General features: G+C 39.1%; 2 protein-coding genes across 9 annotated transcripts in view; one reads left to right on the plus strand and one right to left on the minus strand.

Moving 5' to 3' along the window:
* Positions 1 to 9,711: 9,711 nt before the first annotated feature.
* Positions 9,712 to 10,452, plus strand: LOC148096107 (macrophage mannose receptor 1-like). 2 transcript variants are annotated; one of them, XM_087836337.1, is made up of 2 exons: positions 9,712 to 10,245; positions 10,339 to 10,452. In XM_087836337.1, the coding sequence occupies exons 1-2, from the start codon at positions 9,712 to 9,714 to the stop codon at positions 10,450 to 10,452; spliced, it is 648 nt and encodes a 215-aa protein (XP_087692463.1). The 2 variants fall into 2 exon arrangements, with proteins under 2 accessions (XP_087692463.1, XP_087692462.1); XM_087836336.1 differs by having other exon boundaries at positions 9,712 to 10,452.
* Positions 10,453 to 12,177: 1,725 nt separating this feature from the next.
* tns1a (tensin 1a) overlaps positions 12,178 to 24,322 on the minus strand; it is a 120,449-nt gene continuing 108,304 nt past the window's right edge. For 4 of the 7 annotated variants that reach the window (XM_087836020.1, XM_087836021.1, XM_087836018.1 and 1 more), the window contains 14 exons: positions 22,361 to 22,435; positions 21,914 to 21,940; positions 21,579 to 21,660; positions 19,358 to 19,914; positions 19,181 to 19,267; positions 18,966 to 19,094; positions 18,778 to 18,873; positions 18,583 to 18,660; positions 18,284 to 18,355; positions 17,222 to 17,296; positions 16,681 to 16,849; positions 16,285 to 16,353; positions 15,988 to 16,017; positions 12,178 to 15,298 (listed from right to left, as the gene is read on the minus strand). In XM_087836020.1, the coding sequence (XP_087692146.1) occupies positions 15,169 to 15,298; positions 15,988 to 16,017; positions 16,285 to 16,353; positions 16,681 to 16,849; positions 17,222 to 17,296; positions 18,284 to 18,355; positions 18,583 to 18,660; positions 18,778 to 18,873; positions 18,966 to 19,094; positions 19,181 to 19,267; positions 19,358 to 19,914; positions 21,579 to 21,660; positions 21,914 to 21,940; positions 22,361 to 22,435 (1,676 nt within the window). In that variant the 3' untranslated portion in view covers positions 12,178 to 15,168. The remainder of the gene's footprint in view (positions 15,299 to 15,987; positions 16,018 to 16,284; positions 16,354 to 16,680; positions 16,850 to 17,221; positions 17,297 to 18,283; positions 18,356 to 18,582; positions 18,661 to 18,777; positions 18,874 to 18,965; positions 19,095 to 19,180; positions 19,268 to 19,357; positions 19,915 to 21,578; positions 21,661 to 21,913; positions 21,941 to 22,360; positions 22,436 to 24,322) is intronic. The other 3 variants (XM_035911818.2, XM_035911816.2, XM_087836019.1) reach the window with 2 other exon arrangements.

The following is a 24,322-nucleotide window of genomic DNA, read 5'->3' on the forward strand; positions in this document are numbered from 1 at the left end:
CAAAGTATCTGCTTAAGTAGTCACAAATGACAATGTAGTTTTCAGAGTTCCATGAGAACAAATCGGTCCCCACAGTTTGCCATGGGTTCTCTGGGATTTCTTGAGACAGCATGGGCTCTTTTTGGTTCGAGCTGCGATGCGTTTGGCAGATGTCACATTTCATAACTGTCTGTTCAATCTGTTTGCTCATGCCTGGCCAGAACATTATGTCTCGTGCCCTGTGTTTGCTCTTTTCGACTCCAAAATGTCCCGTGTGTATTCGTTGCAGCATGTCTTTTCTCAGTGAGTGCGGAATTATTATTCTTTCACCTTTCAGGAGAAGTCCATCTGCCTCAGTGATTTCATCACGATGGTTCCAGTACTCACTGATAAGTTCTGGGCATTTTTTGCGTGTCTCTGGCCAGCCTGACCGGATGATGCGTTTGAGGGTAGAGAGCTGTTCGTCTTGGGCCGTGGCAGTTTTGATGCATTCCAGTTTCTCTGTGCTCACTGGTGCTGTCCGGATGATTGTGTGTACCTGTGTTTCCATTTCCTCATTTAGTGAGCTGTCACTGTCGTCTATTGACTTTCTTGATAGCGTGTCTGCTACTGGGATCTCTTTTCCAGGCCTGTGGACAAGTGTTATGCTGTACTTCTGAAGAGCAAGCAGCATACGTTGTAGTCGAGGCGGCGCCAAGGCTAGCGGTTTGCGTAGTATACTTTCCAGTGGCTTGTGATCCAACTCAACTGTAATATGACGTCCGTAGATGTAGTCATGAAATCTTTTACAGCCATAGAGGACGGCGTAGAGTTCTTTCTCTATTTGGGCGTAGTTTTGCTCTGTTTTGTTAAGCAGTTTTGAAGCGTATGTGACCGGCCTTCCTTCTTGCATGACTGTTGCACCCAGTCCATTTTTAGATGCGTCTACTTGTAGAGTTACTTCCTTTTGAGGGTTGAAATATGCAAGCATTGGCCCTGGTTCGGCAGTAAGGGTGTCTTTGATTTGCTGGAAAGCACGGATGTGTTCTTCTTCCCATTTGAACGGCATGTCTTGGCGCAGCAGCAGTCTGAGTGGTGCGCTCATTTCTGCCAGGTTTGGGGCAAATCTGGCGAGATAATTCACCATGCCGAGGATTGTTTCCAGCTCTGCAGCGTTTTCTGGAGGTTTCATGTTTTTGATAGCTTTTACCTTGAGTGGGTCTGGTTTCAGTCCGTTGGTTGTGAGCTTATGTCCGAAAAAACTCAACTCTGTAACACAGATGCGGCACTTTTCTGGATTGAGTTTTAAACCTCTCTCTCTTGTGCGGTTGAGCATGGCTTTGAGGTTCTTGTCGTGTTCCTCTTTTGTTTTTCCGAACACAATGATGTCATCAACGATGCCTGCCACTCCTTCCAGGCCTTCATATGTCTCGTCAATCCTCCTCTGGAACTCATCTTGAGCAGACACAATGCCAAAGGGGAGTCTGAGGAAACGGTATCTGCCGAAGATTGTGTTGAATGTAGTCAAAAAGGATGACTCTTCACTTAGCTTGATGGCCCAATAGCCGGAATGTGCGTTGAGGATGCTGAAAAAGTTTGCACCTGTAAGCTTGTGTGTCACATCCTCAAGAGTGGGGAGTGGATAGTGTGGTCTCATTATGGCTTTATTTAGAGGTCTTGGGTCCAGGCACAGCCGGAGTTTGGGTCTTTTCGGGTTCTCACAGATTACCAGAGCATTGACCCATTTGGTGGGCTCTGTGACATTTTGGATAATCTTGTCTCTTTCCATGTTGTCCAGCTCTGATTTGACCCGATCTCTAAGGGCAAAAGGCACTCTTCTTGGTGGGCACACGACTGGTGCGACAGTCGGGTCCACGGTGAAACTGCACTCACCTTGGAATTCCCCAATGCCTTTGAAAACATCAGAATATTCGCTCATGATGTCTGGTGCTTTGGTGGGCTGCCCTGCTTCCATGCTCTCCGTTACTGCGTACACAACCTTAATGAGTCCGAGGGCTTTGCATGCTCTGAAGCCTAATATTGGTGGGCCGGTGCAGTCAACAACATGAAACGTCTGTTCTGATTTTCGGTCTTTGTATCTGCTAATTAACTCACAGTGTCCGTTGACTTTGAGCGGGTGGCCCCCATAGCCAAACAGTTTGTCCTTGTCCTCCCTGAGTGGAGTTTGTAGCATTTGGAAAGTGTTGGCTGGTATGATGTTCGCTTGTGCTCCAGTGTCCAACTTGAAGGTGAGTTTTATCTTATTTGGTCCCAGTAGTATGTCTGCAAACGGACTGTCTCCATCATCCTCTGCAGCTATGGTGTCTATGAACAGCTCTGGCTCTGAATCGTTAGCCTCTAGTACAGTGTGCACCTCTTTGTGTCCTGTTTTTCTTTCCATGTTGCTCTTAGATCTGCATACTTTTGCAAAGTGGTTGAATTTATTGCATTTCAGACACTGCTTTCCTTTGGCTGGGCAATCAGTTCGTTTGTCGTGATTCCTCCCACATGCCATGTAGGCTTTGTTTTGGTGTCTGAAATTTTCACTTGCTTTGCTGGTTCGCGGTAAGTTTTGTGGTTTTGCGCCTTTGCGACGTATGGCATGCACTTCATGGTTGTCGTTAGTCATAGCTTTTAGCTGTGACTGTGCTAGCTCATAGGAGCGGGCTATGTCTATAGCTTTCTCTAGCGTAAGAGTCCGTCCTTGGCTGAGTAGCTTCTCTCTGACGTGAGGAGAGGTGGTTCCAAAAACTATTCTGTCTCTGACCATTACTTCACTTTTTTCATAATCACAGTCTTTAACAAGGAGTTTTAGCTCTGTGACGAAGTGCTCAAAGGACTCACCGCTGTCTTGTGTTTTTTCGTGGAATTTATATCTGGCGAATATAGGGTTAGCTTTCGGCGTGAGGTACGTTGTGAAGCCGTTGTAATACGTTTGTAGCACCTTAGCTTCGTCTTCTGTTAGGTTCCACGTATTACTTATATCTCGTCCTTTGTCTCCGATCCACAAAAGTAGGAAGCTGCACTTTTGTTCCTCTGATTTGTCTTTGAGTGGTCCAGAAAACATTAGCTCCACATGCTGTTTGAAGCAGCGCCAGGCGTCAGGTAGGTTGGACGAGTCCCAGTCCATTCTCGGGGCTGGTACACCGTAGGCCTCCATTTTCTTCCTTCCTTTTTTTATCTATCTATTTTTTTTTTTCGAGTGGGTCCGCTGAGAAGTTACTCACTCTGACACCATGTTGTGTCTTCACTGCTTATGAAGAAATCGCCTCGGAGTCGTCATACAGATTCTTTTATTCCGTAAATATAGAACAGCGCATCCACGCAACTGTAAACTGCTAAGCTAGCACATGAACACACAGCCGGCGTACCTATCTACATCCGGTGATTTCAAAATAAATGTTCGAACATTACAGGTTGTATCTTAAAAGAAATGTCTCCAAAATTTAGTAGAGTCCAATGTCATGCAGTTTCATAAACATGTATTCTCCCCAAAGAATGACACCTGAAAAATTTGCGTTAAATGAACTTTTCTTTTCCCTTTTTAGGAGGCGCCTGATATCAACGTGAAACGCACTGCAGTACTTCGTGCCCTTCCTGTATACCTGCGGGAGGAGGACCCAGAATTATAGAAGACATGTAATGTAAATGTATTTTTGCATCACTTAAATTCTGCCAGTGAGATAAAATGCCATGGATTTTTTAAAATACAATTTAATACCCTAGCACAGGGGTCAGCAACCTTTAACACCCAAAGAACCATTTGGACCCGGTTTCCACGCAAACGAAAACACTGGAAGCCGCAAATACGTTTTGACATCTAAAATGAAGATAACACTGTATATATTGTTTTTTACCTTTATGCTTTGTGTGGACAACTAAGGTGTGTTGCTTAAATCCATGACGTGCTACAGAGAAAATTACATTTTATTTATCTAATTAACACATTTTGAACTCTTAAATAAATATAACAAAAGGAAAGACACCCAGCTGAACTAAAATGATCCATGTAGCAAACAAAAACTGTTGTGAGCCGCCACCCTTATATCGCCTTTGGGATTTTGGAGCCTTGACCTGACTTTTAAAAAATAATTGGAAAAACAAGCACTATGCTGCTAAAAAAAAAGGAAAAATAGATATTTGCAAAATTCTGCCTAAATATGTATTTTACTTGGTTAATGTGTGTGGCGGGGCGTGGTCTGCGGTGCCGCTGCAGGGGAGGCGGACGCACCTGAGCGGCACCCGCAATCACGCCTTGCCACCTTTACGTCTGTGCTGTCTGTGCTGTTGTGTTGGTGTGTGTCGGGCTGTGGGCTGCAAGGCTGCAGCCGGCTGTATGCGTCAGCAACCATGTGTGAAAGGTGGTCAATAAAGACATGCTGAAAAGCGTGTTCATGCGGACATCGTCAGGTCTGCCGTGATATGTTTACAATGGGACTTCTGCTCCTGGGCCTCTGCGCGCGGCGTCTGGGGATCGGGGCTGTGCGAGGTCACTTTCATCTTTGCGCGGGACTGTGGGCTGTCATCTGTGAGCCGTGAGCGGTGTTTGTTTTTAACATAGTTCACAGTGGAGAATAGTCTCGATAAATGCATGGCGTTTCGGCGGGTACACCGGCTTCCGCAAGTGTGATGCTTATTTTGAGCGATGAAAAAATAATAGAATATAATTTTATTTTTATATTTCAATATCACAATAATCTTCCAATTTAGAACTACAAGTTAAAAAAGAACTAAACAAATAAAATACACTTCAGCTAAATACTTTTCCCAAACCACACGGAGCTGCACTATAAGGACTAAAGAGCTGCATGCGGCTCCGGAGCCGCAGGTTGCCGACCCCTGCCCTAGCAGCTACCAAATTGTACAAGCAAAATACCCTCTCTTTAGAAAACCCTCACACACACACACACAAACACACAAACACACACACAGGGTCAGGAGCACAGGCGTATCACAGCACTTCGGCTATGCTGCAGGTGGCCCAAAAACCAGGCTGAAGTCAAGATTTAGTTTCTTTTTGAGATAAAGTCATGAAATAAAAAATTACTTTTTTTTAGAAAAATAACAAACATACAAATTATGTAGTGCAAGAAGCTAACACTTTAGCTTTAGTTAATGTACATTTTTCAAAAAAGTAGAGTACCCTAACTCGTTACAAAGTAACCCACTGCTGAATGTTTTGCTAGATTACAGGTCATGCTTGTCACATTCTCTCAAACCAAGCTTACTTATTTAATTGGGGTGATCGTGGCTCAAGAGTTGGCAGTTTGTCTTGTAATCGGAAGGTTGCCGGTTCGAGCCCTGGCTCCGACAGTTTCGGTCTTTGTGTCCTTGGGCAAGAAACTTCACCCGTTGCATACTGGTGGTGGTCAGAGTGCCTGCTGGCCGCAGTGTCCGGCAGCCTCGCCTCTGTCAGTGCGCCTCAGGGCGGCCGTGGCTACAATGTAGCTTTTCATCACCAGTGTGTGAATGTGTGTGTGAATGGGTGAATGACTGAATGTGTAAAGCGCTATACAAATACAGGCCATTTACCATTGATACTGTGTCTATTCCAGGCAGACGCATTGGATGAGTCGACCCTAAATGACACTCCAGTTGCCCTTCTCACTGTGGTTACCGACGGCCAGTCCAGTCCATTTTACTTCCTCAAGCATGGCTGTTGTGGTGAAAGGCGACTAGGTGATGCGTGATATTCCCAGATTTGCAGATGCATTTGCTTTGTTGTTTGGCTTGATCTATGCTCTGTATTTAGACGACCACAGGAAGCTGGTTCCCACATTTGCCTTTGTCCAAAATATCTTCATGGGGTTTGATGACGGCAAACCCCTGAAACCCCTGCCTACATGCTCTTAAGGAATATAAGGTAATGTTTGTTAGGACATGCACTCTGTTACTGAGCACTTTGTTTGAAGCACTTTAAGTTTACTGCAGGCTTTGGGTGGATTTAACTCCATCAGTTTACCTAATTTTCCTATACTTGACTGCCTTATCTGGTTATTTGGAAGCTGATCGTCTTTGTACCCATTTTAAAAAAATTGTTTTTCATTTCTATTTTTAAAAAAGTGATTAGTATTTGACTTTTTGTTTTGCATTTTTTGTATTTTGAGAAAGTTGCAATTAGGACTGATGTCGTCTTTTGTAATTTTATAAAAAGACAAATGTTCTACACTGAATTTGTAATGCTCACTTTATGGTGCCCATGTCCATGTTAGTGGTTTTATAAAAAACATTTGTGATGTTTTTAAATTTTCATGAAAAAATGTTAAATAAACAAAATGTAAAGTAACTGAATTTCCATACTTTTTTTATTTAGTAGTCTACACTCAAACATTGAAACATAAATATCTTTTAATTAATAATCATGTAATTTGAGTTTAGGTTGTAATATAATTGCATTGTGTTGCATCAAAATAATAAACTACAAGAAACACAAAAATTTTAAAATAAAGTATACAGTCTTTGAGTAAAGCTCAATTAATAAAATATAAAATATAATTTTACATTTTTAGGTTACCAATAAATACAAATTTTGAGTACCCCCATACTTAGAAGAGATGAGTTTGTGTACTTAAATCTTTTGAGGTAATCTGTTTCCACAAAAGTTTTGAGTTCAGTCAACTAATTCGGGTTTACAGTGTAGGACAGAAACAAAACATAAACCTAACAACCAGGAGCTATAAAATATGATAAAAACAGAAAGTCATAATTCACAGAATAAAACTTAACCCAAAAACACAAAACACTGGGTCAAATGACCCAAGATGCTAAATTTAAAAAAGAAAGAATGTTTAAAGGAAATCAAAAATGGGAAAAACAATACAATGATTTCTATACAGCTTACATAATATATTTATTTTTTTCAGTCCATTCTCTTGACCTTTCATTGCGACAACATGAAAAATGACTTTGCTTTGTTCCTGCAAACTGATTTGTTTATCTAATGTAGGAGCCAGGACAACTTCACTTTTTCCTTATGCAAATTAAATGTTTTATTTAGCTTGTTCCAATAACTTTGGTCTTTTGTCACCTTGAATAGAGTTTCTAGTCCCTTGTTTTTGTAATTAGACACGATTGCTGTGAAAGACAGTTAATAATTTGACAATGTACTTACAGTAGGTAACAGCACTGCAATAACAGCCCAGCAATAACTAATTTCTTATACATAAGCTTTTACTTTAATGTTTTTGATGTTTCATTTTTGTAGGAAAAAATGATAAAAGCTGTAGAAAAAAAGGTTAAAAAAACGCAAGAACATCAGTTTCTCATTACATGTATAAATTTAAAAAATCCCTCTGTTGGTTTCTCATATTATTATTGCGTGTACTGTATATAAAATAGCTTATATAACTATATATTATTCTTCCCTCAACCTGTTTGAATATCATGCCATCATGTCCTCCTTTGATCTTCATTTGTTTTCCAAAGGAAGCTATTTGGAAATTACGTCTGCATACACAAACAGGAGTTGTTTGTCAGCTGCAAAGTCACAGTCTCTCGTTTTTGATTAAGCAAATTCAGCATTTGTTTAAGATTTTCTATGCTGATGTCGCATTAAATCTGTCTTTTATGTCACTGACACAAGACAGATGCCAATTATCAGCGCCGGAGAAGACAAACGAGAAAGCATGGCGACCATTGTTAATTTTTCTAAGTAATTTGTCAAAATTCTGTCGGTTACGACTGTGCAGAAATTGATAGACTGCTGCAACAACACCTACTAGCTCTCTAGCCGCCATTTTTACTTCTGTTGTGTGTGACGTCTTCTTTTGCGGATGCGGGCCACTTTGAGGGCTGTGAACCGTTCACACTAGAGCACATTTGCTGTCACATTTTATTTGTAGTGTGAACAACCAGACAGAAAAGGAAAAAGGTGGACTGTGATCTGAAGTTTGAAAATCAGATTAAGGCAGTGATAACATCCAGCTTCTTTCAGCTCAGGCAGCTGGCCAATTCTTTCACGGCAGCACTTTGTGACAGTGATCCACGCCTTTGTTAGCACTCGGCTGGATTACTGTGATGCACTCTATATCGGGGTCAGCGCATCATATATTACTCATCTACAGAGGGTGCAAAATGCTGCAGCTCGTCTTTTAACATGCACTTGAAAGTTTGAGCACATTTCCCCTATTTTAGCTTCACTTCACTAGCTTCACTTTTTAGGATTCATTTTAAAATTATTTTATTTGCTTTTAAAGCTCTCCATGGCCTAGCCCCATCTTATCTCTCTGAGCCGCTACAGCCTTATACAGCACTATATTGGATTGGACTGGACTGGAAAACAAGTCCACAAGTGTGAACGTAGCTTAAGATAGTGTGTAGCCTGGTTTGCCATGTGAATGTAGAATTTGTAGCAAGATTTTAGTTTTTAATACTAGTCTAAGAGAAACTGCATTCAGTAATTTTAATTGTTCAGTTTGACTGAATGAAAAGTGAAACATCAAATTCAACATTTAAATTCATTTATTGAAACTGATCATTTCATATTGAAATATAAGTGTCAGTGTCGAGTGGATGATATTTCTGCCCATACTGAACCCCCCACAAATACCTGCTGACAAATCGAAATATGCAAAATATGCAAATATTTGGCCTATTCAAATATTTCCTGAAAGAAAACTCTGACCTTAAGCAAGGATTTTCAGATCTCGTTGGATTTCATTTTCTTTTCAAGACTCCTTGAAATGAAATTCAGGGCCTTTCAATTAATGGAGAACAGCATAAATTGTCCATCTATGCAGACGATGTACTTTTATACATTTCAAATCCTGCAGTCAGTGTACCTCATTTAAAAGAAATTATTAGTACATACGGTTACCTCTCTGGTTACAAAGTTAATATTGACAAAACATTGGCAATGGATATAGGAGGAAACATTTCACAAACATTCAAGGAGCGATGTGGCTTTAAATGGCCAAACGAAGGTATCAAGTATTTAGGAATTTAAATTTCTCACTCATTATTAGACTTGTTTAAAGTAAATTATGAAGTTATAGTTGCAAAACTTTGTCATGTTGTGAGGAATGGGCACCTGAGCTCATTTGAACAGTTGAGAGGTCAGTTTTGGCTTCCTTCTTCTGACTTTTTTAGATTTCTGCAGCTAAGAAGTTTTTGAAGGAATGACATATTTAAAGTTCTCAATACAGTTTTCCAGCAACCATTAACAAAATACCAACAGTTAGCCATTTTAGGAGTATTACCAAATGCTTTTGCGGGAAACAATAAAAAGTACCTCTTAAGAATCTTGCTTACAGCAGCACTAAAGTGTATTACTATTAAATGGCTGAATCTTGACCCACCTTCATATAATATGTGGATTGATAAAGTAAGAGAAATTTACCAGATGGAGGAAATAACATGCTCTGCGGATTCAGAGAGAATTGTTTACTAAGCGTTGGCGACCCATACATGCTTTACTGTTTCAATAATTTAGCATAGGTCTGTTTCGTTTTGTTCATTTATGGCTAGATTTGTCACATGTTATTTAATATTACACAAAGTTTTTGTTTTTGTTTTAGTTTTCTTTTCTTTTTGTTTTTGTTGTTGTCTGTTTGTTTGTTTGCTTGCTTGGGTTTTGTTTTGCTTCCCAGTTTTGTTTTGTGCTTTCTAATTGCAGTTCTTATTTTAATCTACATTTCTGCATTGCGGTTCCTGTAACTGTCCTACTTGTGAACATTGACAAGTACAAGTTGCAATGTTGTAAATTATAATAAAAATTGAGTTTAAAAAAAAAAGACTCCTTGAAACGACACATCAATGGTTCAGGTCTTCTTCTGGATCCTGCTCCTGCTGAGCTTATCTAAGAGTTTTTGCAAGTATGTTTGTGTGAACGAGGAAAAGACTTGGGATGAAAGTTTGAGTTACTGTCGGCAGAACTACACAGACTTGGCCCCGGTTAGTAATAAACAGGATAATGACAAACTGATGGAGCTCTTTCCCAGTGTCAATGACGGTGTCTGGTTTGGACTGGAAAGGAACCTCTCAGACAAAGACAAATGGCTGTGGTCAGGAGGTGGAGCGTTGACCTGGATTTTCTGGAATACAGGTCAACCTCACAACCAAAATAATGAAAACAGTGGTTTTATAAACAAAAACGGCAGGTGGCATGATGCATATCCAGGTAAAACAAGACCCTTTTTCTGCTACAGAGCAATAGTGGTGAAGCAGGAAAAGACTTGGGAGGAAGCTCTGGAGTACTGCAGGGAGCACCACGAGGACCTGGCCAGTGTGGCATCTGAGACCGAGATGCTGCTCATCCAGAAAGAGCTGAGCAAACATAACACAAAAGAAGTCGTCTGGATTGGCTTGCGCTTCTTATTTGAGGACTGGCTGTGGGTAGACAGACAGATGATGGATTACGAGGCCTGGAGTCAAAGGGGAAAGCCACTGTGCCCGAGTACTAAGATTAAGTATGGTGCCTTACAGGTGAAAAGAGGGACTAAGGGTGTTTGGGAGGCTCATAAGTGTGAGGAGAAACTACATTTTATTTGCTACTGAGCTACTTTACTTCATAAAATACATTTAAATCACAATTTATTTGCTGTGTTTAATACATTTTGGTTATTTTTCTCATCTCTGTCTTTGTATTTTCCCTAATTGATGTGTAATTGTCTCATTTCTATTGTGTGACAAAGTCAGCATTTCATTATTTTACAAACACTATCTATTATGATTTTTGTTTCATTGAGAAAAGCATGAAAAACAAAAATTAAAAAAACATAAAAATAATATGAAATATTTTCCAGATTTTGTTCATAATTTCACCTTTTCTGTACTTTCTTGAACACATTTAAATATTAAAAGACAAAAATAATAAATATTCAGACTCCGGTATGTCACACCAGTAGTTCAGTGGCACTAAACTTTCTATAATTAATTTCAATAACCACTTATTTATTGTGGCCACCATAGTTTGGTTGTGTTTTACCATTCTGTGTCAATTCTCAAACAATAACAATAAAATGTTAACAGCTTTACCTTAAATTCAACTTATTTCTCCAGAGACTCGTTTTTTTTTTTTTTGCTACTGATCTAGTTTTGATTGGGTTATCTTAAGCTTTTTGTTTGTGTATTTGTTTGTGTGAATGTATATTTACATATATGTACATGTATTTCTTTCATTTCTATCTTGTTAGAGTGGTGCAGCTTCAACTTTGTCAAATTAATAGTAAACATGTTTAAAAAGTAGATTAAAACATTTTAATTGGATTATACTCCAAGTTTTGTTCACAATGCAGTTTCCTACACATGCTGAAGGAAGGAGTCTGTGGTGACACCGATTCCAAAGCTGGTGTTGGTAAACCCTCATTCATGTGTTCATATTTTAAACAAAAAATAGACGGCTCATCTCCCCAGTTTGTTAATCCAAGGTCACTGTCCCTGACTTCCACAGAAGCTTGTCAACCAAGACACTTCACAACATCCAGGGCCTTTAAGGGACATATCTCATCCACACCTGACTCCCACAAGACAACCAAGTTTGATTGGACTCATCCTTCAGCCTGACAGCTGTGTCACTTCTGGTGTCTACAATTTAGTTTGAGGGTTGCCACCACGATAGCACCAACAATATATACGTATAACCAGTAACAGAGATTAGATCAGGGTCTCTGAGGATTCAGGGAACCACTGATTAAATGTTTGGGCATTCTAGACCTGTCTGGCATCTTCCTTCATCACCTGATCCACCACACCACCAGCCTCTCTTGACCCAAAAAGGTGCATAATCTGTGATGGCACTCAGTTCGTAAGGGACCTAAAGGTGCAGGAAAAACATTATCTTGCCCACTATGGACAAACTCTATGTGCAGCTGGGGGGGCTAAAAATAAACTCACTCCTGTGAACCCCCTCACCTGACAGTCCTGTGTCCCTAAATCCAGTTTAAACAGGTACAGATTGAATTGCCTTTGACTACCGCCAAATTCAGAAAGTACCAGACCGCTATGGTGAGTGGTGGGTCCACAGGAGAACAGACCCGTACGGTTTGTTAAGGCCGAGCCAAGCCCCATGCATTTAAGATACATTCCCACTAAGCAACATCAAATGAGGCTCCAAGCTTGGCCTTCATGAATGTCAAATCAGCCCAGATGATCCCTCCAGGTAATTTTTCCATGCCAGGGTCTTTCTAATCAAACTGGTTCTGGTTGAGGGTCAGACTAAGAAGTTTGTGTCTGAACCCATGTATTAAAAAGCGCAGTAAAAAAAAACAACACCCACATGCCTTTAACGTAATGTATCTGTATTGCTTTAATGTTTTTATTTCATTTTTTTTCCTTAGGAACAGGTAAGCCATGACAGCATAATGTAAATGATAAGCGTAAACAAAATCTGAGACCCTTTTGCACATCCATAGTAGAACATTCATACAACATACAAGTCTCATCTGTACAAGGGGTCACAGAATCTTTTTTTTTATTTCAATGAAACAACAAGGTAACTCTTGACTCAAAGCCAACAGGTACAATATAGTTTAGATTTTTTTTAATTGTATTTCAACATTTAATTCTTCAGTTTTTCTTTTCAAATGACATTGATTTAAGTGCACTGTACCTCTTTGCTTTCAATAAAGCGCCACCGTACATTCCTAAAATCATTAACGCTGTAAAAACTGCAAAGCTGTGACAATGAAACATGGAAATTTGTAAGGAAATGAAAGAATAAATAAGAATAAATAAATCAATGACTCTCAAAGGGTGGGGTGGGAGGGGCGGGGGGACACCTTTGGAGGTCTGACAACTCTGCAAGTGCAGAGCTTTAGCATCACGATGAGACATGTCTGACTTTATCTACCTCCAGCACTGACGTCTATTTGAAATTTAATGTTTTGGTAATTGAACAGAACTTCATTGTTCTTTGAGATGGACACAGTGGGACTTTTCAATCTTAAGCAAATATATTTTGGAGACAACAAACGCCTGCCCGCCCCCAAAATACTTTTGTCATTGCAAGACATCTCAATGTCTTGCTGTCTTGCAATTATTTAATATCGAACATCCCATAATAACCTGGCTGCTCAAGCTGAGCTAGACTGAAAAATGAATGAAACACAAAAAAAATGGAAACTGAGAAGCAGCATGCAGCGAGTTAGCATAGACGTATGAATCTTTGGCAAAATTATAACTGTAACTGTCACGGATGCATAAAAGCTGTTTTCATATTGCATTCGAGGTTGGCCTCCTCCTTTTTTTCTCACACATTTAAATGTAACAGCTTCGATATGTTTGCCTTCCAAATGTAAGGAAACACACTCAGATGTTTCTGTCTACACATTTCAGACCTGTCTCCTTCGCGCCTCACCTCGTTTGGGAAGAAGAAGAAAAAAAACAGAGGCAGAAAAAAAGAGTAATACATGACAAGGTGAAAACAAACATATACATGTACAAAGTAATGTACACCATATATTCAAACGCATTTCAAAATCGCCAGACTTTGAAATCATTAGCCAAAATAAGTATATATCTTTTTTTTTTCTCACCCCATTAGGTAATCTTCTTTATCTAGACTGTACAATATATGTATATATGAGTAATCATGAGGGACCAAAGCAACAAAAATAAATACTTTTTTTCGCTATGTCACCTTTCAAAGTAGTATCTATGTACATTTATATCAATATCAATTTTTTTTCCTTAGCTTATTGTGAATGATTGAGCGTGTGTTCAACAAGCAGGCATTGCGCACAGTGTGGAAACTTCTCATGTGTTTTTTTTCTTTGTTTTTAACACTAAATGGTATCCAGATGTAAATTTTGACAACACCGTGGAACATAAAACTGTCCTTGATACAGTGAAAGGTAACCCTGGCCCAAATGGACTGAAAACTAAATGAAAACAAAGGTAAAAACATAGCATCTCACCATCATGTGACTACTTCAACAGTGGGTTGTTCTACTTCCTTTTTTTGTTTGTTTTTAGGACTCTGAGAAGAGTACAAAAAAAGTTTCTATTTCATGCAGTCTTTGACAAGTCATACGACGTCAGTACTCGTCTAAAGGTTTTTAGTTTTAAGCACATGGCATAGAATGATTTCAGTGATGTTGGATGTCACTATGGGGGGGGGGGTGCATTTTGGGACAACAACATGCATAAAGAACAGTGCATAGGTCCAGGTCATTGGGCCAGTCCCTGGTGATTTCCAGTGTGTTTCAGTGGCAGCGTCTATCAACAGGTCCACTACTGCAAGCAGTTGGTGATGAGGAAGTCTGTGTGACTCTGGGAGGAAAGAGTCTTGGCCCGAATCAGCGGCTCCACCTTCTAGATAAAACAATCTCTCTGTCTGGCATGCAATTACGAGCTTGCCGATATCAGGTGGATAATCCAAGAAGCAAGGTTTTTAGTGTTTTTAGAGAGAGAAATCAGGCTCGGACTGGATGCTGAGGTGATGCAAAAGTGGCTGCACTGACACAAAGTTCGGTGACCTTAGCGTGGCATTGTTTTATTGTCCTTTTTTTCCCTCCCCTTTTCTTTTTTTTTTTTTTTTTTAAGTCTGGTCTGTTATGTGCAGTTTAGATCAGTCGTTTCACTGCAGAGCCCTTTCCGACACATAACAGACCTGGAAATGGCCACTCTAAGGATTTCACAATGACTTTTGTGGAAGGTAGAAGAGTCAAGCTTAAAGATCAAGCTAACATGCATAATGTCTTCAGACAGTTTTGCTAAAAGCCATCAAGGCCAACATTTTTTTTTTACTCCTGAAGATGAGTTCAAGAAAACAGATTTCTTTTTTTTCAATGTTTCATCTTTTAAAAGGAGGAAATAATAATGGCTTAACAGCTACATCATTCTCGCACTTGTATTGCAGCTACCTTTGGTAAATCAATCGACAAGAACAACAGAAAAACCCTGAAACATCCACTTCCTTATATGTTCCCTGACTAGACTTTGCATTTTTCTTTTAGTCTTTAGCTAAGTTCTTCAAGCACAGGTTATCCTGTCGATAAATCTTCTCCCTCCAATGGCTTCCATGTTTGTCACATGCATAGCTCCGCATCACACATCCTCTAGCTCCAGTTTCGATCCACACCAAAGCCTTCAAACAGAGACTACTTCAATTAGATCAAAACAAACCAGCAAGGCAGAGAGGAAAAAACAGAGAAGGAAAACAAAAACCCAACATAAAACAGAAAGAAAGGACTCCATCCAGCCCTGGCAAAGAGGACACCAACAATGAGGGAAGATTGCAAAACAGCCACTGCCATTTGAACGTTAAGGGTTTCATCGCTTCATCATTTTAGAGACAAAGCCGACGATGGCGGAGGCGGGCTGATCTGGGTCCAGCTCAGCAAACAGGTGGCTGACATTGTCTGTTGTGCTTCCTTGTTTCCTTGCCACAAATCCAAAAAGCCTGAAAGCAAGAAAAACATATATTATACTTAAAGAAAGGCAAATAACTTACTAACTGACTAACTCACAAGTCATTAGTTAGTCAGCAAGCAGTTTGACAGTCTACTTGTTACAACTGGTTTGTTGATAAGCAAGCAAGACAATGCCAAATCCAAAAGTACTGTGCCAAAGTTAAAAACAAACAAACATGAATACTTTTCATAACAAAAATATTCCAGTGTGTTTCAGTGACAGCGTCTATCAACAGGTCCAAATATAATATAGGTGACCTTGAACAACTTCACATTCATGCTGGAGCAAGCATCAAAAAACATTTTGCTTTTAAAACTTTGGCAGTTGATATCCTCAGTTGCTAAATGCTTGCTAGGTGTGTTAAAAGAAGAGCTGATGCTTTTCTGAGACATTTTGATTGCATTAAACCAATGATGTCATCTATTTTTCAGTAAACAATCAAATTTCTCAGTTTCACCCTTGGATATGTTGAGTTTGTCTTAAAATTTTCTGTTAAATTTAAAGTTTGATGTGTCTCAACCTTTTTGTCAGATAAGGTTAAATACTGTAGCTATTGGACATCTGGAAAAGGAAACCAAACAATATTTTTTTAAGTGGTTAGTGAAATGAATTCAGTTGTTTATGACGTTCAGTACACAAATAACTATACACATTTATCTTTAAAGCATGCAAACTTACCTCACTGAGCCGCCTCCTTCTTTGCCCCATCTAAAGAAAAAAAAATTCAAATACAAAATACAATAAAAAATATGATTTTGAATTAAGTAATTAAGTACACAATTACTTAATATAATTGTATATTATGTGTATTATATATATGTGTGTGTGTATATATATATATATACATATATACACACACACATATACACACACACACACACATATATATATATATATATATATATATATATATATATATATATATATATATATATATATATATATGAGGTTTAGTACATTAAAGGAAAGTCTTACTTTCTGTCCTGGGGATCAATGTCACAGTAGGTTACCGTGTTTATTGGATAATGTCTTCTAAAGAAAAGCCTGCAGTAAAAATGAATGAATGAATGAATATAAAACAACATTACATTAAAGGACCGTGCTTGAATGAAACATTGTACAGGGTATCTCTTGGTGTTTGCAGAAAAATGCTGTCATGTGATTACTGGTTTACTGGCTACCACTAGAGGGTGCAAAATTACTTTTGCAGTAAACATTTCTTTTCGTTAGGGACTATCATACTAATATTTTTAGTCTTTATTCTCTTTCACTCATTATGTACTGTATCTCAGCTGCACATATAACAGATATAACAGATCATTGTTAAGACCATTGTTAATATTAGAGTTACTCCTGAACGTGCTTACTCACTTTCTCTGACTGTCGGTGAGTGTGATGCCCTGTGTGGACACTTTAAAGTGGACGGTGGTGGCAGCGGGCAGAGGGTTGGTTGACAGCGTCTGACTAATTGCCTTGGCAATTGCCTGAGGCCCAGTGAGCGATTCCATGTCCACAGAGTTGATGTAGAGAACATTGCACGCTAGAGGTAAACAATGGAAAAACACTGCTACATAAGAGAAGATCCTACGAAAAAACAAAACAAAAAAAAAACCCAGTGTGCATGCAGTTTGTCTTAAAGTGATGGAAGCTGTAGTGAGGATAATTAAAAATGCATACAGTGAATAATGTTATGACACAAGTTATCATGCAATGCATATTTTTATATAATGTGGAAGTATAATATTGTATCAAATGCTTCTACAGTCCGTTGACCTGCAATATAACATGCATGAATTTCAAGTTTTATTTAGTTGTAAAATTTGTTAACAGTGACTGAAACCCTCTGGGAAAGAGCACACTCATATTCAGTAAAATTTCATGATGAAGCAGAGCAGTGCAAACCAGTATTTACCATGGGCTTCCTCGGGAACCTTCTGGACTGTAAAGTAAGGATGACAGGGTTGTGTAAGCAAGTGAAATGATGTTTCTAAAAAAAAAAAAACACCAAAAAAGTTTTTTTCTTTTTCTTGAAATGCACAAACTGTCCATTCAGGGTCCAGAACAGGCCTGATTCCATTAGCCACAACTGGTGACTGGCCAAACAGTTTCACATATATCTGATTATAAACTGGTCTTTGTCATGCATGCGCAACATATCTGCAAAAGAACAGCACACGCTGACATCCGAATGCTGGATGTTAAACTCCTCATTGTGAGTAAAGTGACAAATTTTAAAGTAAACCACATTAACCGGCACTAAAACATTTGTAGCAACAAATCTAATCCCACATAAAATCACCATCATCCAGTTGAATATAGATATTTTAGGGAAGCACACAAAAGCAAAGTGGCTAAAGCTAAAGCTATCCAGAGTCCGCTGCAAGCCATATGCTAGTAGCCTTAGTATGAACCTCAGTATGCCCGTGGAATAAAAGCAGTTACCAAAAAAAATTTATGACAGAAGTGAAAAGGAAAAGGTGTTGATTTCATGTTGGCTGTTGAATTTATAAACATATCAGAAAATGTAACTGTTTTGCTGTATGAATCTCTTGCAACTGGTTTTATTTGGTAAGCTGAAATATGTCAGGTAAAAGTAGATATACAGGAAGTCATTTTAATTATCTGCATCTCTTTCCAGTGGGTTATTTTCCGTTACTTCTGTGAGACAATACCCGGTAACTTACTGTAGTTTTGGGGGAAAATTTTGGAAGTTTAAAAATTTATATTATTGCTATATAATTTAGAATATTGCATTGAAGAAAATGTGATTTTGTTGTCATTTTTAGTTTTAAGAAAGAAACCAGAATTCAAAAAAATTGGTATTGGCACATCACACTTAAAAAAAAGAACTAAAAAATTGGAAATTGGAACAGGCCAAGAAAATTGCAATTGGTGCATCTCTACTTTTCACAAAGAGTTTTGTAGAATCATAATTTATCCCTTTTTTCTTCTGGTAGACTTCAGTGACACTTACCCGCTCCCTGCTTAAGAAGTTCAACAACTGGATCAGTTGGTGTGGTGAGTTCTAGTGCCTCTTCATTTGGGTCTGGAGAGACCGAATAGAGTAGATGTTATATTTTTGCATCTGAATACAATTACTTGCAGCAAATAAATTGTAAAGTGTTACAATTTACAAATTTTACAAATTGACATTTTTATCAAAAACATGGAAGTACCTATCAATAATTTGGTTTGTACTAAAAGTCTGAGTGGATTCCCGTTCCATAAAATGTTAAAGAAACTAAGAAAGTAGAGTTAAAAAACAAGAGTTACCTTTGGTGGGGATCATCAGTTTGCATGGCAAAGCCAGTGGGGTCATTGAGTGTTGGTACACCAAAGCAGAAAGACAGCCTACAAACAGAAAGCAATGGTCTCTCTGTCAGACTGGATCAGTCTGATATTAAATTAAATTTCAACCTGTGATTTTGATGTTGCAAACAGAAAAAAAAAACACCAGCAGAAACTTACCAAAATAGGGTTCATTGGGACAGCCCTTCAGGCGGACACCTTTGGGGTTCGTCTCAATCAGGAAGTGCCGCACTAGCTCGTTAGTCATGTCACCAACTATAAAAGAAAGACATACTCAGCTGATCCAGCTGTTGGAGAAGGCAGATGTTTCACAAGCAAGCCAAGAGCAGAGTGTGGGAAGCCTTTACCTTTTTTGTTCTGCTGGACAGTTGGCGGTGGGCAGGCCACCTTCATGGCCAGACCATAGGCCCCTCTGAAAGAGTGGCTGTCCCTTATGACGAAAGCCCCAGGCTCCCTGTCCTTCAGCAAACTGATGGCTAAAAGAAGAAGATGAGGAGAATGAAAAGAAAAGCAATGACGAGAGGATGAGCAGCTGAAGTTGGTTGAAGTTCCTGAGTCTCACCTTGCTCTCTGGAGATGTCTGGTTTGTACCAGTACTTGGAGGTGTCCTGGACAAACTTGACATTCATCTTGATGTCAGGATAACCGTCTGTTTGAATGAAATTAGGTGAAGAAAATCAGTGATATTTAGCCCATGAGGTTCATGAAAGGTATTAAAAAAAAAAACGTCCCCTTTTACCGTATATAGACTTGGAGACGTCTGGGAGAGTGTGTGTCCCAGACAGGTTAGGCGTGCTGCTAACACTGATCGGTGTTGGCATCAGGTTCTTGTTCTCCATTCTGTCTGCATCTCCACTGGACATGTGTCGCTTTTCTGGTAGCTGTGGGGAGACTGGGAAAGCAGGCGTGGCAGGCTGATGGATGCCCCCCTGGCGAGAGGCAGCGCCCAGCTCATCAGGCGTACTGTGTCCACTCGTTGCCGTGCGGCGCCCCATCAGTGGGCTAGGTGGCACACCGGCAGCTGCTGTTTTAGGGTTTCGGCCAATCAGAGGACTTGAAGGAACACCAGATGGAGGTGGGTGCCTGCCCAGCAAGGGGCTGGCTTGACCCAGGCGTCTCTGAAGTGCAGGGCTCGGAGGAGTGTTGGTGGCCACTGTGCGGTGGAGGGTGTTAGGGCTGCCGGGGACTGTGTGGACGCCCATAATGTTGACCTGAGATCCGTCTGGGGAAGCAGGTCTGTGGGGGTGAATAGAGGCGGGGCTGTGCGGGATGCCATCTGAAGAACTAGTTCTTCTTCTACAATCATAAAAGTAAGAAAAGGTATGTTATTGTATTTTTTTACCTGATCCTTACACCGAACATTAAATGTGATAAGGATGCTCAAGCTGACTTGATGTTGACATTTCAGCACTTATTCCAGTTCGTAAAATACATCTTGTGGATGATATCGGCAGCTCATATCTAAGTAACCTCAATGAAAATTACCTCACTGTATAATGTTATTATTATTATTATTTTAAAAGCATTATTAGGTCTTTTGGTTGGTTCGTCGCCCTCTAAAATGATCCTAAACATGGACATATTGTATTAGTTTCGGGGGTGGGGTTTGGGTTTTTGTTAAATAGTGGCATTGAATATACATTCATTTTTGTTTGTATCTGTGTGGATAGTTATTAGTTATTATATACTGATTGCCATTTTGAATTGATTCTGCAATTTTGACTCTATTTAGCTGTTTATGTGGATTAAATATAGAAAGAAAACAGAGTGACTTCACCTGTGCAGTCTTTGATACTAAATTAATAAGGCTATTGGACTTTTGTTCAACTGCTCGCCAGTGTATGATGATGCTAATCCGTAAGTTCAACGAGAAAGATCTGTAATCACTTATATGCTTGCTTTCTTGGATCTTTGGCTGCTAATCTATTCTCAGCATCACTTTCACTTCTCTACAGCATCATACTGAATGATGACACCATTGCTTTAGTCCAGTGATTCCCAAAGTGTGAGCTGGAGCCCCCTAGTGAGCTGTGATTGTACTGCAGGTGGGTGCAGTAATAACAGAAATTCAGTTTGAGGTACTGGTTTTATTTCTATCACTGCTGGGATAATGCTGCGATACATCATATACAGGCCACATGAAATGTGACTGGTGATTGTTCTCCAATGAAAGATATTGTACACAGGAAGTGATGCAGAATTTCTCAGTGTAAATCCTTACCAGCTAAGTCTTGAATATTCAGGCTCTGTCATGTCTTAAATACTTTTCGTTATGTTATTATGCTAACAGAGCACTCAGACTGCTGGTTTACTTGTGGTTCCTAGAGTATTTAGAAGTAGATGCTAGGACCCTCCATGATGCACTAAGCACTTCTTTTTCACTCACCTCTCTTGTTTATATGTATATACATTTTTTTCTTCTCTTTTCTATCTTTTCTGTTTTGTCCTCATGTCTCTATGCTCTCATTTCTTTCCTCTGTGTCCTCACACACTCTATAACTTGTCTGGCCCCTCCCTGAGCCTGGTTCTGTCAAAGCTCTCTTCCTTTTAAAAGGGAGTTCTTCCTCCCCACTGTCGCCAAGTGCTTGCTCAGTTAACCTGAATACCTAATTTGGGTCTCCAAGCTATCTATATGCATGAAATGAAGTACTTTCACAGCAGTATGTCCCGATGTGTGTCAATGTATTAGAACCGGAAACTTTTATTTTAATTTAAAATTTGAGCTTTTCACGCTCCAGTTGCGAAATCATTTTATTTTAACCTCAATCACAAAGGTTCTTCAGAAAATTTTGATCCAGCTAAGTTGGAGTTGGGTTAACCTGTCAGCATCATACTCCGTAAATGACATCCTGGATATGAGTATGAAAAAAAAAGAAAAGTAACATTTGCTTAACATGTATAAAAAACATGTACAGGCTAAAATTTTTATCCAAGAAAAATAAGTGACACAGAAGACTCACCCATCAGTGCTGTGGATGGGACTGCTGGAGGAGAGAGGAGCATTCAAGGGTTGTACCCTGGAGTCGCCAAAACCTCGATTATCTGCGTGTTAAAACAGACACACACATACATGTGTATGGTCAGATCGGTTTTTGGTGCATCACGCAACAGTTGGATGCCCTGAACGAAACAAGACAAATCAGTTAACAGGCATCAGAAGCTTGGAAAAGGCGAAACTGACAGAAACAGGAAATTAATCAAACATCAATCATCATAAAACAAAGACAAATTCATGTATAGTCGAGCACAGAAATATCAAATATGGGTTTGGTGGTGCCACAAAAAGTAAACTTACCTTGTTCTCCAGTATTAGAATGAAAGTCTGACCACAAGAAGAAAAAAGAAGCAGACACCAACAGAAGAAGAGAGGGTGTGTGGAAGAGGAGGAGAGAAGAGAGATGCACTTGAGCTCAGAGCAAGAACTGTTAGCGTCGAAGCATTTGCAGGAACAATTCTACACACTAGAGGGCAGCAAAGTATTAAAGCAACCTTCTACTCAGCTACAGTATGACATAGTGCAGGGATTCTGTGCACTGTACGCTTCTGTATAATTATCACTCGATGGCTAAAGTGCTTTTAGTCAAATCTAATTATGATTTGGCAGATTCAAATTCTTTGTATGCAAATACTGAAAACCTGAATGTTGTAGCATGAACTGAATATCATTTTGTACACATCATCTGTAGTATATATACCGTCAGTTCTAAATGAAGACGAGGATATTTGATGCCGATAAACTGACCTGCTCCACCCTGCTGATGAGGCTTCAATCCCAGCGGTGACACAGGAGTCTTGCTCAAATCTGGAGGAGAGCGAGCTACGAGAAAGAAAGAGAGTCAAAAGATTCTTAAAAATATTGTATTTGCAAAACTTTCTCATTAGTGATGACATATGAGAATATGTAATAATGTACCCTGACTAATATAAGGAATGAAAGCACAGAGGTTTTCCCTTTTGCAAAAGTGTGATGCAACATGGAAATTCATCAGATGGTGGATGTACGGATATGTAACACTTGAAGGCTCATAGGTGTTAAACTCTGGCCCGCGCTATTATATTTGGCCCGCAAAGCCATACCAAATTACTATCAGAGCTGGCCTACTGGTATTATACAGCTAATATATATATTGTTTAGTATTAAGCTTTGCTTGTTCCATATTCAGTTTTTCTGCAAAACTCCATAAGAAGAGATTCATTCTTAAATCTGGAGGAAGATTTTTTTTTTTTCAATAAATATTAATGTTAGCCCGCGACCTTATTCCAGTTTTGAATTTTGGCCCACTGTGTATTTGAGTTTGACACCCCTGGCTGAAGGTGAAGGCTGTCATTGAATTAGAAGTGTGCTGAGGGTGATTTCAGTTACTGTGGTGTCTGCTGACTGACAGAAGTTAAATCTGTGCATATGTTCAAAAACAGACTTTGCTGTCACTGCCTTAAGGCACTGCAAACCCACACAGGTTTTTGTATTTTTATCTTCTGTGTCATACACTTTAAATTTAAATGTAATGAAATGTGCTACTTAATTAAAAACTATCTTTCCATATTTGTATTTATATTTCTATTCATGTGTAAACTTTGGAAATCTTTATCACGTGTATATGTCAAATTATTTGCTTCTTTGGAATTTGTATTTATGCTAACCTCGATGTAAATATGAAAAGAAATGTGAATGTGTTATGGAAATAAATTTGCACACATTTAGCATGAGCATCACCACACCAGAGCATTCTGCTACTCAAACAATGACGAGGTAAAAATGTAAAGATGGAGCTGTGATAATGCAAGGTGAGTAGGTGTGAGACACAGAAATCACCACACATATTTTCCAATGTTTCCCAAATAAGAGGCCAGCAAGCACCTTGTAACATGCTTAATTTATTAATTCAAATGAAGTGGCATGGTAAAGGGTAAAGGTGGGCAAATATGAATGTTTGTGCAAAAGAACACCTTCTTATTAGAACACTTGTGAGTTCAGGACTAATGACAGGAGAGAGGACTCTGGGGTTCCCAAATATCAGTATCACACAGACTGTCTGAACACGGAGGTCAGCGCTATAACTGAATTGAATACATATATTTTGGGGGTGGTGGTTGGTAAGACGACTTGTAAGTTTGATTGTTTTGACTATAAAAACACACCTGGTTTGATGGAGGCAGTGAAAAGGACGGATAAAACGGCATCTCTTTTTCAGTGTTGTTGAACGGATTATAATTTAATGTTAATAGCTCAAATATATCCTATGTTATCCCTAACCTCAAAGATTATAAAATACACCTAAGTCCACATTACTTTATATTTAATTGCACCAACATGGCCAAAGAATAAAATGACAAAAAGCAAAAGGATGGAAAGATAGAAAGATAAAAAGCAGAAGTAATAAAGATTGTTTCTTTCAGCCCTCACTGAGTTTCTTCTCTTGACCTCTACATTTGCATTTGAAAGAAATCACTAACAACATGGAAAATCCTTCTTTTGATTTGTTTGTCGGCTGTGAAGTCACGCAACCCTTATTAGTTGCTCTTTCCCAAAAGCCTCAGGCTTCATGTCTGTGTCTTTCTTTGATATATTTGAAGTGCATTGATGACAGAAATTTAAAGAAATCAAATAGCTGTTGAATTTAATTAAAAATATAGAGTCCAAAATTACATTTCTAGAAGACCAATGTTGGACGAGGAGTGCACAGAACAGAAATAATAATGAGTG

The sequence above is a fragment of the Neolamprologus brichardi genome, chromosome 23 (genome assembly GCF_056152115.1).
Source record: "Neolamprologus brichardi isolate AB-2024 chromosome 23, ASM5615211v1, whole genome shotgun sequence".
NCBI lineage: Eukaryota > Metazoa > Chordata > Actinopteri > Cichliformes > Cichlidae > Neolamprologus > Neolamprologus brichardi.